The sequence below is a fragment of the Vombatus ursinus genome, unplaced genomic scaffold, assembly GCF_900497805.2.
Source record: "Vombatus ursinus unplaced genomic scaffold, bare-nosed wombat genome assembly UNPS02011014.1, whole genome shotgun sequence".
Taxonomy (NCBI): Eukaryota; Metazoa; Chordata; class Mammalia; order Diprotodontia; family Vombatidae; genus Vombatus; species Vombatus ursinus.
The window spans coordinates 6,065,066-6,087,016 of NW_020950792.1; the positions used below are offsets into that span (position 1 = coordinate 6,065,066).

Below are 21,951 nucleotides of genomic sequence, written 5' to 3' on the forward strand. Positions count from 1 at the left end.
TCATGAAAATATTTTCAGATATTTTTTCTTGGTTAATATGATTATAAAAGAGATTCTCAGCCTCCAGCATATGAATATCAAAAGATCTGTCTGTAATATGCTTTGTAAATACAATAGTTAATTATTAGTATTATGTTGACATAACAGATCTAACAGATAGAACTCTTTCAACTCTCAGAAGCTAAATCATGGAAAACAAAACCCATAAAACTTTGTACCCAATAAATACTTATGGGGACAGCTTAACCAAAAAATAATAGTAAGATAGTTTTTAATGATCAATTTTCATTCATTAACTATAGTAGAACTACTCTAGGGCACAGAGCCCCTGATTTCCCTTGTTTAGGGAACTTCTAAGTGAGAAAACTACTGCCAGTACAAATATTCACCATCTCTGCAATTTATAGTTTTAAATAATTGCCTAGAGCACCAGTGTCAAACTCAAATAGAAATGGAGATGACTATATTGTACATCAGGATCCCAGAAGGACATATATTGACAGTTTTAAAATGTAATGTTTTACTGCATTTTTGTTCATTTTGTTAAATATTCACCAATTACATTTTAATCTGGTTCAGGCCAAACTAGAGAGTGCTGATGGCTGCATTTGTGGTGGAATGTTTGACACCTCTGGCTTAGAATACCTAGAAGTGAAGTAACTTGCCCAAGGTCACAGAGTCAATATGTATCAGAGACAATACTTAAATCCAGTTTTTCTTATCTTCAAAGCCAAAACCATGCTGCCACTTTGAATGAATAGCCGTCTGTTATAGTCACACATTTGCAAGACAGTCTTCTCTGGCAGTACAACAGAGGAGGAATATTGGATTTAATTTACTACCTAACCTTAAAAAAACACAAACATTTATTTTGAGGGGGAGTGTATTTTACACATTCATGTCTATTGCTTATTTCCATATGACAGCCTACAGGTACCTGGGCTTTGGACTTTGATTAAAGAAAAAGGAAATCTAGTCAAACCAGTCAGGCTGTCTTATGGTAATATGGAGATAATGTAGTAAGTCAGTGGCTGAAATTAAACATTTTGCAATGACCACTGAAATTCGTTTAAAAAAGAAAATTTTCAAAATGTATTGAAGTAGGCATCACTACAATGGAAAGCAGAGAACTGAGGCAATTATCCAGATAATTTAGGCAAAAATCACTATCATTCAGTAACTCTCACATTAAATATTCAGGTAAGTATGAGACTTAATTTCACCATGTAATTACCCTAGGGTTAATATTTCAATCTTACATCTGTAGGTAGAACCAAAAACCCCTGGGAATTTATAACCATTTAGCATGCCATCTCTCTGCTCTTCACATGTGGATATGTGTATGTAGGGGATTTGATCAGATATTAGTCTCTTTAGTACCATTAGGGTACAACAATCTGTGGTATTCAGCTTTTACGCTCAATTTCAGGAAGTTTTATAAATGAGATTACACAGCATTTCCAAAGCAATTTAGATGCCACACACTGAAAGGAGGTTAGAATAATGGTTTGCATCTACACCAAAATGTTCACGGGACAAATTAACTGTGACTTCTTACAGTGTAAATTGTGCTCCTGCCGCCATTAACATTTTCCAGAGTTTTTAATTTCTCAGAGAAAACTTTTCTAAAATTCCAGAGAAAGAGTGTTAAACTTAGCTCTCTTAAAAAGACTGAAGTCCCACCTATGACATTACACCAGTGAAATGAGGGGAATATTTTTCAATCAAAGCACTATGATTAGCTAGGTTGTTGCCTAGGTCTTTGCTAACAAGTCTTCCTAGAAAGGATTAAGCTACTATGCTTTAAAAAAAAATCACAGAAGAATCAATCAGCTTATTATTATGAACATATGAAGCTTTAAGATACAATCAGATATTAATTTGGGAAATAAATTATCCATCCTATTTGACATGTCTACTGTCATAAAACTAACATTTAAGATACAATATGTAGAAGACATGGACCTGGAGTTAGAATGACCATAGTTCAAATGCTGCTTCAAACAATGACTATCTTTGTGACCCTGGTCAAGTCCCTTAACCTCTCTGAGCTTCAGGTTCCTCATTTGCAAAATGGGAATTATAATAGAACCTACCTCACAGGGTTTTTTTGTGACAATCAAATGAATATGTATATACATATATACATATATACATACATTGTTTGCAAAGCTTAAAGTACTATATAAATCCTAGCCATTATTATGACTTATATATATGATCAAATTTGAGCCTATTAGGTGCTACTATCATTTCAATTTTATAGATGAAGATACCGATGCTCGGAGAATTTAAATTTGGTGCACAGCTAATAAGTGTTAGATTCCAGTTCAAATACAGACTTCTCAACTCCAAATCTAGTACACTTTCAATATCACCACAGCATAACATTCAACAATCTTTCTAAAGTCTATGTTTCTCTCCAGAAAAGGGTTGTATGTTAAATTGTATTGAATGTTCTTTAAAATGTTTTCTCATTCCATTAAGAAAAGGTTATAGTTATTTTTCTATGATTATTGACCTTTTCATTAATAAGATGATGTTCACTAAATTTAAGGAAACGTAATTTGAACATTAGTACAATCAATTCTGTCATAACATTTGTTTCGAAAACACAAATTTGTCCTAATACAACTGTTAAATTAGGAAAATGATTTTAGCACAAAGTAAATTTTGTGTTTGCTTATGCACAATTTCAATGGTGCGGAAAACTGTGCCACTTCACAAAAACTCACAAACTGCAACGCTTTATGCCCACTTCCACAAGCTAACTTTGGATCTTTGTCAAGGTAAAGTGCTAAATCTGTTGTATATCAGCTAGTGCAGAAGGTTGGTCTGCTCCTACCCCTATAGCCAAGGGCCTGGCTCTAGAGTTTTGGCCCACCAAGTCTATGCCCACTTCCTCACAGCTACCAGTCCAGGTCCTGTTGGAATCAGGAAACAGACTGAGCTGAAGATCAAGGAAGTGAACACCACCTCAAATTATTGTTGCATTCATCTACTTCTTAACCATTTAACGTATATGAAACTGTGCTACCATGTTTATTAGTTCCTATCCTTTTTCACTGTCTCACTGATGAAGTTTTTGATTTTTGTGCTCCTAACCCAATTTTTCCCATAAAACTTGTGGTTTTTATTGAGATTCTACATATATAGAACAGTGATTTTTTTTTAGGAGCACACAAGTCATGTTATAGCAAAATGATTTAGAATTAGAAGAATTATGCTGGATTTAGAATTAGAAGACTTAGGCTTGAATTTCTACTCTCCTGCTTACTATCTTTGTGACTTTAGGCAATTCACTTCGACTCTTGGGGCCTCAATTTCTTCATCTGTTGCACTGGGGAGAAAGAGTGAATCTTTAAAACCCTTTCCAGACTTAAATCCTATGCTTTGATAAGAAATATGGTTTATCCAAATATAGACATAATCATAAAATCAAATGATAGAGTCAACATGAAAGTTATGATTAACATTTTGCTGGAAAATTAGATTTTGTTCAAAAATTTGACATCTGTCAAGGTGCTTGTGATTTTTTCAGAGGAATATTTGTTGAATTTTCCCCCTCAGATCTTTTCCTCCTAGTTAAAGGTATATGCAAACACCTTTAAATGGAAGTTAACACTTCTGGTTTCTTCTATGAATTTTTGATAGGACAAGACTTAGTAGTCCTAGACCTGAAGAGATTGCTTTGAGTGTGTGAGAAAGTCATTATTTGCTGACTCTCATCATTTATTTTGAATTTGCTAAATTCATTGATGTGTGAACTGCTTATCAAAGCTTGATAATCAGTTTATAAATCACTTTGAGACTGGCAGAAATAAATATTAATGAGTCAATTTACAGGGAATTCAGAGCCATTTCTTCCTACTCCTATCCTCACGGTGGAAGACCTTCATTATTTCATAAGAAAGAATATACAATTGATTGGCTGTAATGCCTTTTTTTTTTCCTCAAGATGGTCCTAAGACTATTTATTACACTAACTCAAACTGTACTCTAGAAAGCCCCCTTGGTAGCAAAGAAAATTCCCCTCAAAGAATAAAGACTATCACAGAATGAAGATCTTTAGTAAAAAAAAAATTCCTATTTATAAACCTAGTCATAAAAAGGAAACTTTAACCTTGATGGACATACTGAACTGAATGTTTCAGTCTATTGAATTGTGTGTGCCTTGTCTCATGAAGAGGAGAAATACATAGCTAGCTGCTTAGTTTGATTTTAGAAACATTGGGGTGGTTTCCTTCAACTTCATCTCTTCCTCTCTCCATTATACAATCATAAAATCTTAGATACAGAGGAAAAGAATTAAGGGATAATGTAATCTACCCTTCTCATTCTACACATAAGAAAATGGAGGTCTGGATAGATTTGGTCATTTGCCCGAGAAAAATTTTGGTTCTAGAATCAGATGACCAGAGTTAAAATCTTTGCCCTGTCACTTCATAGCTAAATGACTTTGGGCTGGTCACTTAACTCTGGCCCTCAGTTTCTTCTTCTGTAAAATAAAGGAATTGGACTAGATGATTACCAAGGCCCCTTCCAGTTCTAAATTTATGATTCCATAAGCTTATATTTTTCCTTGCATGGGGTAGTAACAAAGATAGGACTCAGCACCCTATTTCCAAGTCTAATGTTCTTTCCACCATACCATCCTATATCTCCAATAATTTGATGTTATAAAATTGGCATCTTCAACAGTTGGTATCTATTTGGAGTCTGGAAACCAAGAATTTGAATTCTCTATCATGTTGCTTTATTTTTATGTGGAATATAGAAAGAACATGACTCTGAGGATGGTGGTTCAAACCTCATTTTTGATGTTTACTATTTGTGGGACTTTGGACAAGTCACTTAATCTCCCCATGCCTCAGTTTTCCCATCTGTGTTGGGTCAGATGGCTTCTGACATCCTTCCCAGCTTTAGATCTACCATTATTTACTCATTCCTTTCATTTAAAGCTGTGCCTGTCTGCCTTCTCCTCAAAATTAATATGTAGATGGTATATGGAAAGGGTGATGCTTAAACCATTATTTATCACTGATAGCTTAATAAGAAGTAGTTTATCAGATCCTTTCTAGAAAGCATGTGTTCTGAGCTGAGACAATGTGAGAATGCTAGACTAAAGGAAGAGGACAAGGGGGAGAGGCAGAAGGAAAGAGTACAGAAAAAGGGATTCTGGTATGAAATATATCTAATTCAGAGTTTCTCACAAAGCCATCTTGGCTGTAGTAGTCTTGTTTTAAATTGAAACTTTTAGTTTAGAAAGAGACATTTTCTTATTACCACCACAAAACTTCTGCTCCAAAGACTCATGATGATTTAAAGGTAACTCCAAATTTGAAGAACCCCAGATTCTCAAAGTTTATGCCAGCAAAGTAAATACTCTAGTAGGTTCTACCATGCTGAACAAGCTTCCAGGACAATCACAGAAAAAGACTTCAGATGTTTGTCAAGTTATAGCCTAGATAAATAAAGAGAAATGCACTCCCAGCAGACTGGCCATTTAATAATGAATTCTTTAGCAAAGGCAACCAAAGTCACACATGTAGAGTTACAAAGTACCTCAAAGGATATATATCATCTGACACATATTCTAGCAAAATCTCTGCCATAATACCCAATAAATGAAGATCACCTGTCAGGGTAAATCTCAGTAAAGCCTTTTCCCCTTTTAGACATCTCAAATTGTTATCAAGAAGTGATTCCTGACATCTAGATTAAAGTTGTTTCTTTTCAGCTTCCATGCTTTGCTCCTGGTTCTACTCTCTGCGGCCAAAAAAGAACAAGTCAAGTCCCTTTTCCTCATGATAGGCCTTGAGACACTTGAAGATAGTTATCATTATTATGTTCCTTCTGATTATTCTCCTCTGCATTTGCTCTATATCCATCTTCATCCATCCACTCCTGTCTTCTAAAATAGATTACCCATACTATCAATTACATTAACCCACAAGTACATGCAGTGGTCAAAAGAAAGTGGTTCCAATGTAGAACAATTGTAGCAATTGGAGTAACGCTCAGTTCCTGAAAGTTTTTATGTTGGAGTTCTCAAGAGTTCCCCTTAGGTACAGGATAACTTTGTGCCTTGAATCTGCCTTTCCTCAATATGTCTAGTTTGTTCTTAATTCTTGATGTATAAACAGTACCAGCTGCTATTGCTTACCAGGGAACCAAAGGAAAATGTCTGTATCCTCTAGTCCTCTAAAATTCATGAGTTCATCCTCTGTTCAAGGTTAGAGGGGGCATAGAGGAGGAGACCAAGGCTGAGGATGAATCCTCTCCTTTCTTAACCATTCCCTCATTCAATTCCTAGAGGCTTCTACCACTAAGCTGCTAAATTCTGGATTCTTTGATTGTGAACTAGCTTCCTGGCTTTATGCAAACCCCATAGGCCATGACCAAATCGCTCAACTAATTCAAACAGACCTCTTGTCACATATAGTTGTAATGCCTTGATTGAATGGGTATTCCCAGGCCTTGTTCACACCTACTTCACACAGCTGATTGATTGATTCAATATTTCTCCCCCACAAAGGTCTCAGGGCATATTTTTGGGTCTGTTAATTCAAGTGGAATAGATTGGTTTTATTGATTGACTGAATTGACTCCAATATTTATTCTGACGTAACTGGGAGAAGTAAATTCCAGTCCTTCTATGTATAAACAGTGTGCATGACTGATTCAGTCACCAAATGGATTTTTAGAGCTTGTGCAAACATTCTGTAGCTAGTTCAGGTCTGCTAAATATGTGGTGGACAGACTCAGATTTATGATTGCCTTCAGTACCAGAGATGGGGTACATTCAAAGGTAACTAACTGCCCAAAACAAATCTCTTTGTCTTTCCATCTTGACTGCACCTGTAAAGCCTTAAGTCTATAGATAGGGAAAGGTCTTGAGCTATTCTCACCCAAAGCTGACATGTGGCCCATGAATATGGGTCTCTGTTCTGTCCCTCTTCGTGTTTATTATTCCTTGCTTTTAGGTGAAGGATGTATTAGAGACCTTTTATAACCTTCTGAGCCTTTACAGATTGAAATGATGAGCCACCAGAAATCCAGGAACCATATACCAGATTTTGCAGCTAGCCAAGATGGTAAGGACCCACCATGGATCACTGGCAACCAAAAAAGGAGCTACAGTGATTCATCCATCAGCTGTACCAAATTTGGAAATAAACTTGGTGGAGGCAAATGCATTATAGAAATTGCCTTAAATTCCAATCTATTCTCCTAAAGGACTGAGAATGTGCCCTTAGGTGTTAGGTGAAAATACTTATAACTTCTATTCTTGCTATATATTCTCAAAAAAACATCTATTTACAAATTTTAATTGATTTTAAATAAATTTTAAATGATACTGGGATATTATTCATTGGCTATTGATATTGGGGAAAATACACCAGAATGCCAAGTCTTACAATATTAGAAAAATACACAACCACCTGTCAGGGGTACCTCCAGAATCCTAGGGGGTGAGGAGTAGCCATGTTCAGATAATTGACTTTATCAGAATGGGAACTGGGATAATAATGTCCTGAATTTACATGAACTTCACTAGTTACTGATATGGGAGTTCTTTCTGAATCAATTGTATACAATCAAAATCATTGACTTATTAAAGAGAGATCAAAATAAATACTAGATTGTAAGGAGATATGGCATGCAATTAATAATTTTACAACTGAAACTACATTAATAAGGCACATGGGAACTGGTTAAAATCAGTGAACAGAAAAAAATAGTTCACAGAAACCTTGGTGAGATATTTAATTGTAAGAGATCATTCTAAGAGCATTAAGGATAAAACTAGAAGGACAACAGAAAAAATAGAAAAGATATGTCGAAATTTCTATAAAAAAACTTTTTTTTTCAAAGATGATATCACAGTAGAAAGACACATGATAGTAGCAAATAGGTTGTGGCAAATCACCAACTTAGAATTGAACAGCAAAATGAGTTTAACAATAATAATGTATAATAAATAATAATAATTTAACAATGCATTATTATAGATTTATATTACTATTAAAGTAAATAGACCTGGTACATAGCAAGAATGCAGATAGGAGGCAGATAATAAATAAGCTCTAGCAATGTCTACCTAATATGAACAGATTTACAGGATTAGCTCCCACATATATGGCAGGCTTTGTTTGAAAGTTTGTGGGAAGACATGGACAGGAGTCCTATAGGTTGGAAAGGTATGCCTAGGTTAAATTATACGTCATTGGTGAGAACACTTATAGTCATGAGATCACAGATCCACAGAAATATGAAAAATGCAAATGAACTGGGATTGAGATTTAAATTGAGATTTTAAAAATGACCTGTATCAGAAAAAAAGCTAAAGGAACTGAGTTTATCTAGTTAGTGAAGAGACAGTGAGTGATAATTAAATGTCAGATGTATTCTATCAGTGTGTCATTGTGAGAGCAAATAGTTATTGGATATACACTGAGAAGGACAAGAGGCTTAGGTTCTTCTAGAAGGAAAGGTTTAGGCTAAACACCAACATAATCTTCCTCATCTTAAAGAATATGAAACATATAACTAAGGAAATAGGCAGCTGCTTTTATTGGAAATGTTTAAGGAAACAGTCTTGCACAGAATAGGTAAGGTATAGTTTTATGATTCTGTATCAAAGGAGTCTTCAAGTAGTCTTGTAATGAAAGATTGTGAGACTGTGCATCCTCTTAGGGCTGAATCACAAATATTACCACAGCGACACATTTTGAAGATACTATGACAAATGTGTCTGAAAACCAATCCATAAAATGACCTGAGATGAGTTAATAGAGTCATGATAAAGATATGTTTTCTGTTTTTTGGAATGAATGCCTTTGGAATTAATCTCAGATCAATTTAACCAAATAAGTGAGTCTCTTAAGTTACCGCATTATTTAAATGTCTCTTCCTTAATCCATTCTATCCCAATAAATGATTATTTTCATGCACAATTACCTCCTCTATTTTTCTATCAAAGTTTATCTGTCTATCCATTTGTCTTACATGTACATAGAAACTTTTAGATATACAGACCAAAAGGCTTGAACATGGACAGTGGGAAGAGGTATCTGTTGGTGAAGAGAATACATAAAATTGGATTTTGCAGTGATGTCACAAATATAATAGTGTGGATCAAATGTGAAAACCTTTAGAAAATGGATTTCACATCTCCAAAGTATTTTTAAATTGAAAACTGTTATTACAAAATCACTTGATTTTATTTTAAAAGTAAAGATGAAAGAAGTTTATATAAAGTTTAATCAGTAACTAGGATTCAATAACTTAAAACCTGTATTCAAATATCAAAAAAGTTCAAGATGAATATTTCAAAGTTAATATGTAACAGGCTTAAATATCTAGTTTTTCCATTACTATAGGTTTGTTTTGTTGTTTTGTTTTGGTTTTTTTTGAGGAGGTAGTGGAAGGTAGAGAAAGAAGAGTTAAATTAGCATAGACCATAAAATAGGAGAAGCAGCTTCTTACCTGCTCAGATAATTTTTTTCCATTGATGTGAGCCTGCATAACAGCATCATTAACAAGTAAGTGGAAGTTCAGAAGTACATGTTCTATGTCATATATCCCATGAATAGTATCAGAAAGTTCTTCCAGTGATCGGATATATCCCTGCCAATGAGGGTCAATTTCTGCCACATTAGCCAAACAGCCTCTTACAACATTAAGGCAGTAGCCCATACATGGCTTACTTAAAGTCAGAGCCTGGCAATGGGGACAGTATTGCATCTTCAAGAGGGCTTTGCTGCACTCTTTTGAGAACTGCAGATGATCGGTGGTATTGATGACTTCGATGCCTAAATTAAGAGCCTGCAGGAAAGTCCGGCTGGGTAACAATGATCTCCCCATTTGTCCCATTACAATTTTGGGAATGTTTCCAAAGGGGTTAATATCTCGCCTTGCCATTCGAATGCATTCTGAATATTCCAGTGAAATATCAGTCACACCAGGGTTAATGAGATGATTGTAGACCAAAGGAAACAGAGTGTCAAAGAATCTGTTAACAAATTCATCTGGACTGATGTCGGTGCCAAACACAAAGAGCCCTACATCTGTGAAGAGCTCCTGAACTGAGGCAGCAGCCTCTAACGCCATGTTCCTATAAGTATTGCAGAATAAGGTGCTTGTGTAATTCTCTGCCTGCTTGATGAGAGTTTCAAAGGTCTCTGTAACAAGAAGGGAAAGCAGAGATAAGACATCTGAATATTCAGTCAATTGATCAATCAATCAATTAATCAAATCTTTATTAAATGCCTACTAGGCTCCTACATGCTCATCATTATGCACCGAACTAAGGATACAAACATAAAATTGAAACAGTACCTACCTTCAAGAAGCTTATATTCTACTGGAACATTGGAGTTAAAAAGACTAAATTGTCATCTTTGGTCAAGAGAGTAAAGGAATTTCACAGACAATAAATCTAACTAAAGCTAATTAATTCATCGTTGCTCTAATGATCATGAAGTATAAACTTAGATTTCAGTGATTATAATATTTTTTAAATTGGATACATATGCATATATAAATGCAGAGAGATGTGTGTTATATAAGATGCAAACAGTCAACAATCTAAAAAAAAACTGTAGTTGCCCTACCAACTTCTGACATCTGTCAAAATAAGCTGGAAAGTGGTATTATATGTAATGTAGCTCATTCCTTTCATTAATTCAGTAGTTATTTCATAACCCAATTAATTAAAGATGAAATATCACCAATCACTTAATTTCCTATCATGGAATCCATTATTTATAGAAGATGACTAAAGGTGGCATTAAATCTTACACATAAATGTCTTTCTTATTATTTAAATTCCTGAGCTTTTTCATAATGAAGATCAGTAGGATTACCTATGTAAAACTATTACATAAGAATATATAGTAACAAGAATAAGGAACGTGGTAGCCTTAATGAGGTAATCACCCCATGCATATATTAAAAGAAATGAAGTTATTTTTCTTTTGCCAAATTTCTTTTAATTTTCAAGAGACTGCATTTACTTCATTATTTCCCTCTCCTTACTTCTTTCTTGCCACTCTTAGAACTGTATTTTTCTATCTGGAGCAAAAAACATTTGGGAGGCAGGGAAGCAGAGGCGTAGAAGACAATCTGACTACGGATCGATACCTTTTAGCCCTTTTCACGTAGGGGTTGAGGTGAAGAAATGGGAGAAGAGATCCCTGTGAGAGACAGGCTATTATCATAAGATGCTAGAGGTGGTTTCCCAGGGACAGTTCTGCCACAACAGGACTGATGGAGGTAAGATGACGGCAAGATACAATGCCAGGAATATGAAAGGCATAGGGATGAAAAAAAGTCTTGCTTCCCTGAATGCTAATAACCTGGGGCCCCTTGCTAGTTATGGCTGTGCCAATATGCTTCCTCTATTAATCATACCCAAAGGAAAAAGAAATGAATCCTTTAAGATTCCTTTTCCTATAGCTCAAGCCTTACTTAATAAGATAATATGAAGTAATATAAGTAACTCTTTGCTAAAAGTGTAGGGTATTACCATTTAACTATTAACTGAAAGTTGTAGAGCATATAAGATCCTATTTTTCTAAGCTGTAACTGAAATGTAATATTGCCTTCAATTACAACTCTTATAATTTTTTTTCCTAAAGAGAGATCCATAGGCTTCATCAGACTACCAAAAGTTTCCATTACAGACAGAAAAAGGTTAAAAATTCCTGCTTTAGGCAGATTTGAGGATTCTAGACCTTTTAAATTGCCTGCAGAGTTAATGGCATGAACTTCAAATGTGACATAGTAATCACTACCTTAAAATAAAAGATAGGCATTATCTGTCCAAACAATGTTTGAGAAGATTAGAATTATTTTAAAGATTATTTTCATAATTAGCCACTCAGTCACAGTCACAGTGGTTCAACAGGGGCAGACCTCATATGAACACTTGAATAAAGGAAAGATCTGCCCTGAAAATTGTTTGGAAGGCTGAAACTATCAGATTCATTGTGTGTGTGTGTGTGTTTGCAACTATTCTAACTTCTGGAGCTGATCACTATTTGGAACTTGGTATCATTTTGCTAACCTAGATGGTGCAAACTTTGTTTTGGTTTTTTTTTTCCACAAGCTGTAAAAATGTCTAGCAAAAAAATTTTAGTCATTCAGATATGGGCCACTTTCCCAAATATGGGGCATATCCTTAAAATTAAAGATCTTTGAAAGAAAAATTAGCTTCCACAGTTCAGTACTTCAAAGGAACTACAATCTCGCCAAACTGGATAATCTTTCCAATGGTGCAAAAAACCCATTAACACCACATCCTGCACCATACTTACCTGTATCTTAGAGAAATCTTCTACAGAAGAACCACTCTATGTACTAGGCCTTCCTCTAGCTTTCATTCATTATTGTTGTGGTGGTTGTTGTTTCTTTTTGGGTTTGGTTTGGTTTGGTTTTTTATAGGGAAGGAATATTTTTATTTTGTCTTTGTATGTCTTACACAAAGTAGATGCTTAATAAATGGATAGACAATGGAAGGCTCAAACTTTTTTTTTTAAACACCAAAGTGAATCTACACTGAAGTGAAGTGCTGTATCTACTGTGTAGGATCTTCAATTCCCTTCCAAGGCACATTTGGTTTTTTACATTATTTGTTTATCAGTGCAATCTATGACCTATCCAGCATTACTTCCTCTTTCCATACAATCAACCCACCTCCTTCTCTGGTTATATTTTTCTTAGTGATTTATGTTATAATGCTTCTTATGTGTGGTTCTTGGGTGGTGCTATATTGCTGCCTACTCTTTCCCACTCTTCATTTCTCTATTGCCCTTTGAATGACACACAGGCAATGGTGAGAAATCCAAAGGACAATGATAGCTATATCCTGAAAATAGTATCATAAAACTATAGTATAGAAAACACTTGTGCATTTTGTGAATATTTTCACACACACACAAACACACACATATGACATAGTATCAGATTAAAGGGAACCTAAGAAAGTGAGGGAAATTTGGGATGGAAAGCAAACACTGGGGTTTTTGCTACCTGCCTCCTGACAGAAAGGTAATAGACTAAAGATGTAAAAAGATATGAATGTCATTGGACACAGTGGATTTGTTTTGCTTGACTATGCATGTTTTTTGGAGGGTTTTATTTTTCTTTTTTTCCCCTGTGGTTGAGGGAGGTGAAATGGAGAGAAAATAATGCTTTTTATATCAAAAAAGTAATTAAAGATGAGCAAACAAATCTTCCTTGAGAAATCTTTTTGCTATTGAGCAGACCAAGAGGGTGCTCACTGGTTATGATGAAGTTTGGCAAAAGTGAGAATTCAGGAGAAAGTGTAACTTATCTTCAGAATAATACAGTGGTTTCTAAGATATTAAGTTAATTTATTTGTTAATAGATACTAAATACAGTAATAAATAAAATAATATATAATGGCATTGGTATATTATAAATATAATTTATTAATAATAAAATATTAATTGGTTAAATTAATTAAATTGATTAAAATAAAATTAATTAAATTCGAATCAATCCAAGAACACAAGTTATAGGGTGGAGTTGATGTTTAGCTTTGTGATAACTATTCAGAAGGGCTAATGTGAAATCAGCATTTGAATCCTGGCTCAAACTTTTACTGACTGTGTGACTTTGGTGAGGCATGTAATCTCTCTGCAACTTAAGTCCTCATCTATAAAATTAAAATATTGACTAGATGACCTCTGAAGTTCCTTCCCACTTTAAATCAATGAGCCTACGACTTTACATGACTCTTCTTTGCATTCTAAGAACTCATATGGATTTTGAAACATGAATAACTAGTATGCTACTCCATTTTCTGTTGAGCCACTGACCACATGTGTAAAGTCAAAATGGGTAGGTTAACATAGTGGAGAAAGTCAAAAGTTCTGTGATTGGAGCCAAAGATCTGGGTTGAAATCAGTATTACTTTGTACTACTTGTGCAACTTTATGAAAATCTCTGTTTCTGTCTTTCTTATGGTACATAGGAGTGGTTGGGAGGGACATTAGAAATCATCTACTCTAAACTCTTGACCCATGCAAGTATAATGGGGACAATACTGCCAAAAATCAGATATCCAGGTAATGTTTGAAACATTTCTCTTAATGAAAAACTCCCTAACTCAAACTAGTCCATTACATTGTTTTTAAATAGCTATGATTGTTAGTCTCCAATAACTTTTAACTTAAATTATTCTTTCTTCCAAAATATTAGCCCATATTTATTCTGTTTAATATAATTTTTTTCATAAACTTTTACAAAGTTTCTCTAGATCATTTCCTTGATGTTAGAATCAACCAATAAGCAATATTTTAGTGAGAGTGTAGGAAAAGGATGGACAAAAATAATTAAAGCAGTTCTTTTTGTGGTAGCAAAGACCCGGAAACTGAAAGGATGCCCATCAATTGGGGAAGAGCTAAACAAGTTATGGTATGTGAATGTGATAGAACACTATTGTGTTGTAAAAAATGATGAAGGCAATGATTTCAGAAAAACCTGGGAACATTTTAAGAACTGATATAAAATGACGTATGTAGAACCAGAGGAATAATTTATGCTGTAAATATTATAAAGCAATATTATAAATATAATCAACGATGTAACTAATATCATTTTTTGTGGAGGAGGCAAAGATAAATGGATGAAATAACACAATCAAACTGATCTAGAACAATTTGGATGGAAGAATTTTACAAGTATTTAAGTTTAATGTCAATGTGGCAGGAGGTCTCTAGTGGAGCTCCTCGGGGATCTGTGCTAAGCCCTATGCTGCTTAACATTTTTTATCAATACTCACATAGGGACAGAGATGACACGAGCATAAAAATTTGCAGATGGATAACTAACTGGATGACAGAGTCAGGATTTGAAAGCATCCTGATCGGCTAGATTATATTTTAGCTTATACAACATTGGGTTGAATCTAATACAATGAAATTCAATAAAGATAAATATGAAGTCTTGCACTTGGGTACGAAAAAATCAACTTAACAACATATGATGGGAAAGACATGGATAGATAGTAGTTATTCTCAAACAATATTTTGAGATTTTATTAGATTGCAAGCAAGCTTAATAAGAGTCAGTGTGTGATGCAGAGTCTTTATAAATTTTATCTATCTCCCCTAGTCCCTAAAAAAATAAACTGAGTTGTAAATGTAAAAATGTAAATAAGTCAGAAAATGTTCTGAGAAGGGGAACTAGAATGGCAAAGGACTTCAGTTTATGTCATAGGTTTGGTTGGAGGATTGGTTGGAGGAACTGGAGAGTGAAAATAAGAGTTAAGGCTGACTCCTTGCTTTAGAGCCTAGGTCACTCGAAGGATGATGGAGCATGAGGGAATGTACTTTATACTTGTAGAAGCTAGAAAGGATAGCCACAAATGCAGAAGAAACATACTACCATTTCAATTTTCCTTTTTGCATCTCTTAAGACAAGAGAAACAGTCAGTCAACAAGCATCTATTAAATGCCACCAAGAGCTAGATATTATGCTAAATGCTAGGGATACAAAGAAAGGTAAAAGACAGTCCATGCTGTCAAGAAACTGACAGTCTAATTGACCAATTTAAATAATATTTCTTTAAATATTTTATACATAGAGTAAAACATCGTAGTCCTATCACCACCACTGCTGCAGGCTTACCATTACTCCTATTCATCTCTACTTCCCGACGCACCTGTTTAGGGGCATCTTATTTTCCCTCTAACTACTCCAACTTACCCTGAAATCAAGGTCTTAAATAAAACCTAGAGAAAATAAATCCGTATGACGCCAACTTACACTGTGAAATTTAACAAACTGCAAAATCAACTGAAGCTTCTAGTTCAAGAGCAAGAGCAAGAGCTCAAGAGCAAGAGAAGTTCCATCCTTGTGGGGATTTTGCCATCACTTTAAAGATAAAAGAGATTTCAATAGGTAATGTTAGTGAAATAATGATGTTATAGTAACCTCTTTAGCCTGACACAAGCAGGAATTTTATGACCGTTTTCAATTTTTCATTGTTACTTTCTGATAGATGAAAACTCGCCTGTTACAATTTAAGGACACACTACAGTAAAAGTAAGTGCTGAGATGGAACACAAATAAAAGAATAAATCACAAAGACTATAGATAATCAATAGATCGTACAATGTACTTCTCAACCGAAGAGGTTTCCAGGTTGAATTAACATTTCTGTGCCCTGCAAATCCACAGGGCATTCAACAAAGGATGTCAGCAGATGATTTATTACTCCCTTGTCCTTTTGTAGACAGTTTATACCAAAAACTCTATTTGCCCCTCTGCGTGGAGAAGCTTTGTTCTTTTAAGAATTAGTTAACTACTGTGTTTTCTCCCGGTATTCTTTTTAGAATTAGATTTAAATGTTTAAATGAAAAAAAGTACAATAATATTCACTACTATTGCTCTAAACCAAGGAATGATTCTTCAGTTATTTTAATAAAAACACAATGAGAAATGCTTGTGACCAGTTGCAAGTCATGATTTCATTGAGCTTCTCTGAAATTGTTAGGATCCAAATGATCAGTTTCCATTTCAGGTTTCTGCCACCCAAGCAACACTGACCACCCCATGGAATATGTAAATACTTTCTTAATTGCATCCTAGCTTGTTCCAGCCTCCCTGCCAAAGCAGAATGACACTCGCTGACAAAGTATGAGGAAACTTTTCTCTCCATCCTTTTAAAGAGTATACTGTGCAATTTATAATCTTACTCTTCAGGAATGAGTCATCTATACAAAATAAATGGTGTAAGGGCACTCAATCTATAACCCAACTCTTTAACATAGTGATCATTAATACAGCAATGACAGCCCCTGATAGTCTGCCAAGACACCATTATGTAGCAAAATAATCTTTCACGTTTGTGGGGGTGGGGGGAGTGTTGATCCCCCATATATACACTCAGGATACCTTTTTGATTTCATCCATTTAGTGCTAGTAACTTTTTGTCATTTTAGAGCATTTGAAAACCAGCAAAGTTTTTTATTTAACCATGGTGGCAAAAATCAACCCTGCCCCCCAAATGTCTACAGATCAGATAATAAGCACTAAAAACAGCCAGCTCTGATAGTTGCTTCATGACTTAGGGTAAAATAACTCTATTTGAAGAGAAATCTTCCTATGTTCCCAAGATAAACAATTTCATAGTTTGTTAACAAAGAATGAACAATTTGGCAATTCTAAAGAACTGTTAGTTCTTTCTTTATCTAACTAATTTAATCCAACCACTATTTATTATAGATATACTGTGTGCTGAGTTTTATTTCTTCTAGGCACTGTGGGAGATAGAAAGTTAGGAGATGATTTCTGCCTTCATGAAGGTTATAGTTGAGTTTAAAAAATAATATTAAGTTGATGAAACTCTTTATACCCATTACCTGATTCACAACACTCTAAAGATGTGTTATCTAATTTTTTGCAGATTAGGAAACAAAAACTCAGAGAAATTTAATTATTAACTTAAGGCCACATCACTAATAAAGGCATAGATGATTTTTTTACTCAGAATCCACTGTTTCTTTTACCATTCTCATGTTTTAACTTTATTTACTAAACATTGTGCAAATATATCCCCTTCCTAATATCTTCCAATGTTCAATTTCAATTGGTACCTTTTTGCCCCCAAACACATTATCTTAACATATAAAAATCTTTATTTCATCAGTAAAAGGAATGACAGATTTGAACTCAGAAGACAGGAGTTTCACAATTCCACCACTTAAAACCTTCATAATTTTTGGACAAATAACTTGACCTTTGTGGGCCTTAGTTTCTTCATTTTTAAAAACAGGCAATTGGACTAACTGACATTTAAGCAAATGATTTATTATGCTTTTGTCTTTTCCTGGACAGTTTATGCTTAAGTTCTATTTGCCCCTCTGCACAGAAAAGTTGTTTTATGGAGAAGCTATAAATCTATGTCCCTATTTTTCATTACATATTATCACAGTTTCTCTTTCAATTAAATTTAATAAACATGTAATAAATGTTTACTATGTACAGTGATCACTCTGCTAAGTGCAAAGGAAGATACAAAAATAGAGGAAACACATTTTCCATCCTCGTGGGATTTGTGATTTAGTAAGGGATAAATGGCACATATGCAAATAACAATAACACAGAATATAAGTACAAGGTATTATGCTATGTCTAATGAAGAAAAGCTCACTTCTAACTGATAGAATTGAGGAAAGTTTCATAGAAGAGATGATATTGACATCTGTGCTGAGAATTGAAAGATAAATAGGATGCAAAAGACAGAAATGCAAGTGAAGGTCATTTCATTTGTAGACAATGGTGTGAATGACAGTATGAGGGTCAGAAAACAAATACATACCAAGTGGATGGAAAACATAAGGGTATGGTAGAGCCCAGAGCAAATTCAAAGAGTGCATGACCTAGAGATTGTCTCTGAGAGGTACATGGCCTTCAGCAAAGCTGGTGGTGAGCCTCTCCAATTCAGCTTTACTTATTTTTAGACAATCCATCACCAAGCCTATAATCAGAGCCTCTCCACCTTAATAGAACCTCTCTGAGCTTACACTTTTCTGGCATAGCCTGCAAAAATTCACAATCATCTTCACACTATGAATAAGACTTGAATGGGGGCAAATAGGAAAATGTTACATAAATGTGAGTTATTAGATATGTAAGGCATTCCTGAAATTCTTGCCTCCATTGGTTCTTTTCATAAAATTTCTCCTATTTCTTATAGCAAGCAATTAACAAATACTCCCCCACCCTCTTCCCCAGTTCATCCTACTTCCATTAATAATATTGCACAAACTATTTCTACTAGTTATACTACAAAAATTAACAATGATGCAATATTTTCTCTTCCAAATGTTTGTGCTTTTATTATTTGTAGGTATTCGATTTTCCTTTGTCATCATATTCAGTTCTTTCAGGTTTTCTCCTGGCAACACATCCCTCTAGACTGTTGACCATTCTTATTGTTGTTAAAATCATTTTTAATTGTCATTTTCTGAGGGAGGTTTTTTTGTTTGTTTTTTTGTTTTATTTAGAACTAGTGATTTATAGAACAAGTCTCATAATATTTCCCTGGTCTCATGATTTCTGGCATGTTTGGCTGCCAAATGGTATTATAATGTGAAAGCTAATTTGCTTGTCTCTATTGCCTTTTTAATGATAAATAAATATTCCAGTTGGACACAGACTAAAAATTCTTTAACTCTTATTTCATGCTTTGTTGCATTTGAGCAATTCAACACTTCTGGAAACCAATAGCTGACTTAAAATAAGAGACACAAATACCATGGTTCCATCCCACTCTGGTTCTCTCCAAGCCTCTACAACATGCCAGCAAACAGCTTAGAGGATAGGGAAACAATAAACCATGTAGGATATAGCACTGAAAAGGGGTGGGCCCAGGGGAAGTGAATCAGGTTCAACATATCTTGGGTAATCTCTTTTAGGTGCAAACATGAGTTGGATAACAGAAAGAATTTGATGTGTTCATATGGAAGAGTGTATTTGTTCATTGATGGTGCCTTTGTGCCCAAACTAAAAAGAACCTTACAGAATGATTCCGAGTGATCAGATCCTCCAAGGTTGACCTCCCAACTCTGGCTCATTTTGTGTTTCAGAAATGTGAAACAGCATCAAATGGCACCTGAAGCAATTAGCCTAGGAAATTTAGATACAACTGAGGCAGCATAACAGGGATTGACTGGGAGCCTGAGCAGCCAAAAAACAATATAAAAGAATTAGGACCCTAGTGAAAAGGGAAATTAGGAAGTCCTAAAAACAACTTAACCTATCTCATAATCTTTCCCTAGGGCTGGGTAGAATGTCTCATGGTGTTACATCATGCTGCCTGCTGCCAGACATTGTCTTCTCTAGGGATGTGGAATTGGGGGGTGGGGAGGAACTCAGCTAGTTTAATTCAGATTGACAATTCTGAAGTTGGATACGATACACAGATACATTACCATTTATTCCTCCAACACCTACGCACACACACAATACATATATATACATATATAATATATATAATGTGTATATACATGTATGTGTATATATCTGCATTATATGTATATTATATAGATGATCTAGACCACATGTACATTGCTCTTTTTAGCCTAAACCAACTGCTTCATGACACTCATGCCATGTGCTCTTACAAACAGGCTCTATTTGCCATCACTTATTGGCTAGTCTGATCTCAGATACACTAGTCTCATTCACACATTCTAGTCTAGTCAAATCAAAAAGCATTTATTAAGCATCTACTGTGTGCCAAGTATTAAGACTAGTTCTAGGGATACAAAGAAAGGCAAAGAAAGTCTTCATGATTTCAAGGAGCTCAGAGCCTAATGGAAATCCCACAGAAGGATCAATCAGTACTCATTCCATTCATTTGTTTCCTCACAGCTACAGAGTTGCAGAAGAAATTTCACAGAATGGCACTAGCCATCGTACTATCCATGTTCTCCATTGCCTCTGGGATCTCCCTTCCCTGTTGTACTGATGCTTAGAATTTTTTTGGCTGTCCAATATATTTTCTACAACACCATGGGCCAGTGACTAGGAAAAGGAGTATATTCAGCTGCAAGTTTGCTGGACCATAATAACAAATCTTATATTTGGGTGTCTTGGAGTTACAAAACAGTGAACAGAGTATGAAATGAATTATAAAGATTCACTCTGAAGTTACAGACAGTTTAACAAATATTCTGTTTCTAACCTGACAAGAGAGGAACTCTCAGAAGTTGGGCAATAATTCAGACCATTACATTCTTTCCAAATAGCAGGAGGAAAAATCACAATACCTTCAGAAAAAAAATCTGATTACAGAAATGGGCTATAAAGCACAAAATCAATCATGACAAGAAAATACAGTTTTATTCCAAGAACCATTCCAGCTTTCATGGATGTTATCAGGAAATGTTTTGATGCTGACATAGTCACAAGGAGAATGAGCAGTCTGTAACAATTATTTGTGAAAACTACAAAATGTAACATCTAACTACACCAACATTGTTGAAACTCTAACAGGATAGGTTTAGAAAAGCCTAGGAATGTGATTTTCTTGTCTAATTTGTTCTCTTTGGTAAATACAGGGTGCTTCTGAAAACAGTGTACAGAACCAGATTTAGGAATAATCCAGCTTTTCTTTATGAACGTGTATTTATCTCCAAAAAGGGAGAAAAATACTTATTGCCCTTTGCTTGAAGGATTTTTATAATGAGTATAGAATCTTATCATTATATTTTAACAGCCCAAAAATAAGGGGCTTGGGAATGTCAGCATGTCAGGGCTGCAAGAAAATTTGAAAGGTCATCTAGTCTATCCTCCTTTATTCAGTTAGAAAAACAATATCTCTAAAAAAGATAAGACTGTCTCCTATTTTGAAAAACCCACAGAGGATTTCCTATAACACCTCTCAGTAACTAATTCCAAAGTTTAATAATGCTAAGAAAACATATCCTGTATATATCTTGTCTATACATAATTATTTGCACATTGTCTCCTCCCTTATATTGTGAGGTCCGTGAAGGCAAGAACTAGGTTGGGTTTTTTGTTTGGTTGTTTCTTTTTTGTTGTATATCCAAGGCTTAGCACAGTACCTGGCACATAGTAGGCACTATATAAATATAGTATTATTATATATAAATATGTATATAAATGTTTTTTAATTGATGATTATTATATCTAATTTTTAGCCAAGTACACAAGTTTAAACACTATTTCTCCTTCTTCAGTACTGATTACAGTATATGAGAGTTATTCATGTGTTTTCCAGTCATTCAAATCTGGGCCATATTAGTAAGGTTCTAGTCAACACTGGGTATTAATAGAAGAATAACCTCATAATTCCTCAGTGCTAGACTGCTTCATCTAAGACCCAGCATTGTAATCATTTTTAAATTGTTGTAATATTTCAAAATACCATTCCCAAAGCCCACT

At 34.7% G+C, this 21,951-nt stretch overlaps 1 protein-coding gene across 1 annotated transcript in view; it reads right to left on the bottom strand.

Moving 5' to 3' along the window:
• Positions 1 to 10,116, bottom strand: part of GPC5 (glypican 5) — a 66,866-nt gene extending 56,750 nt beyond the window's left edge. Inside the window, exon 1 of the mRNA XM_027855689.1 lies at positions 9,493 to 10,116. Within this exon, the coding sequence (XP_027711490.1) occupies positions 9,493 to 10,116 (624 nt within the window). The remainder of the gene's footprint in view (positions 1 to 9,492) is intronic.
• Positions 10,117 to 21,951: the final 11,835 nt, after the last annotated feature.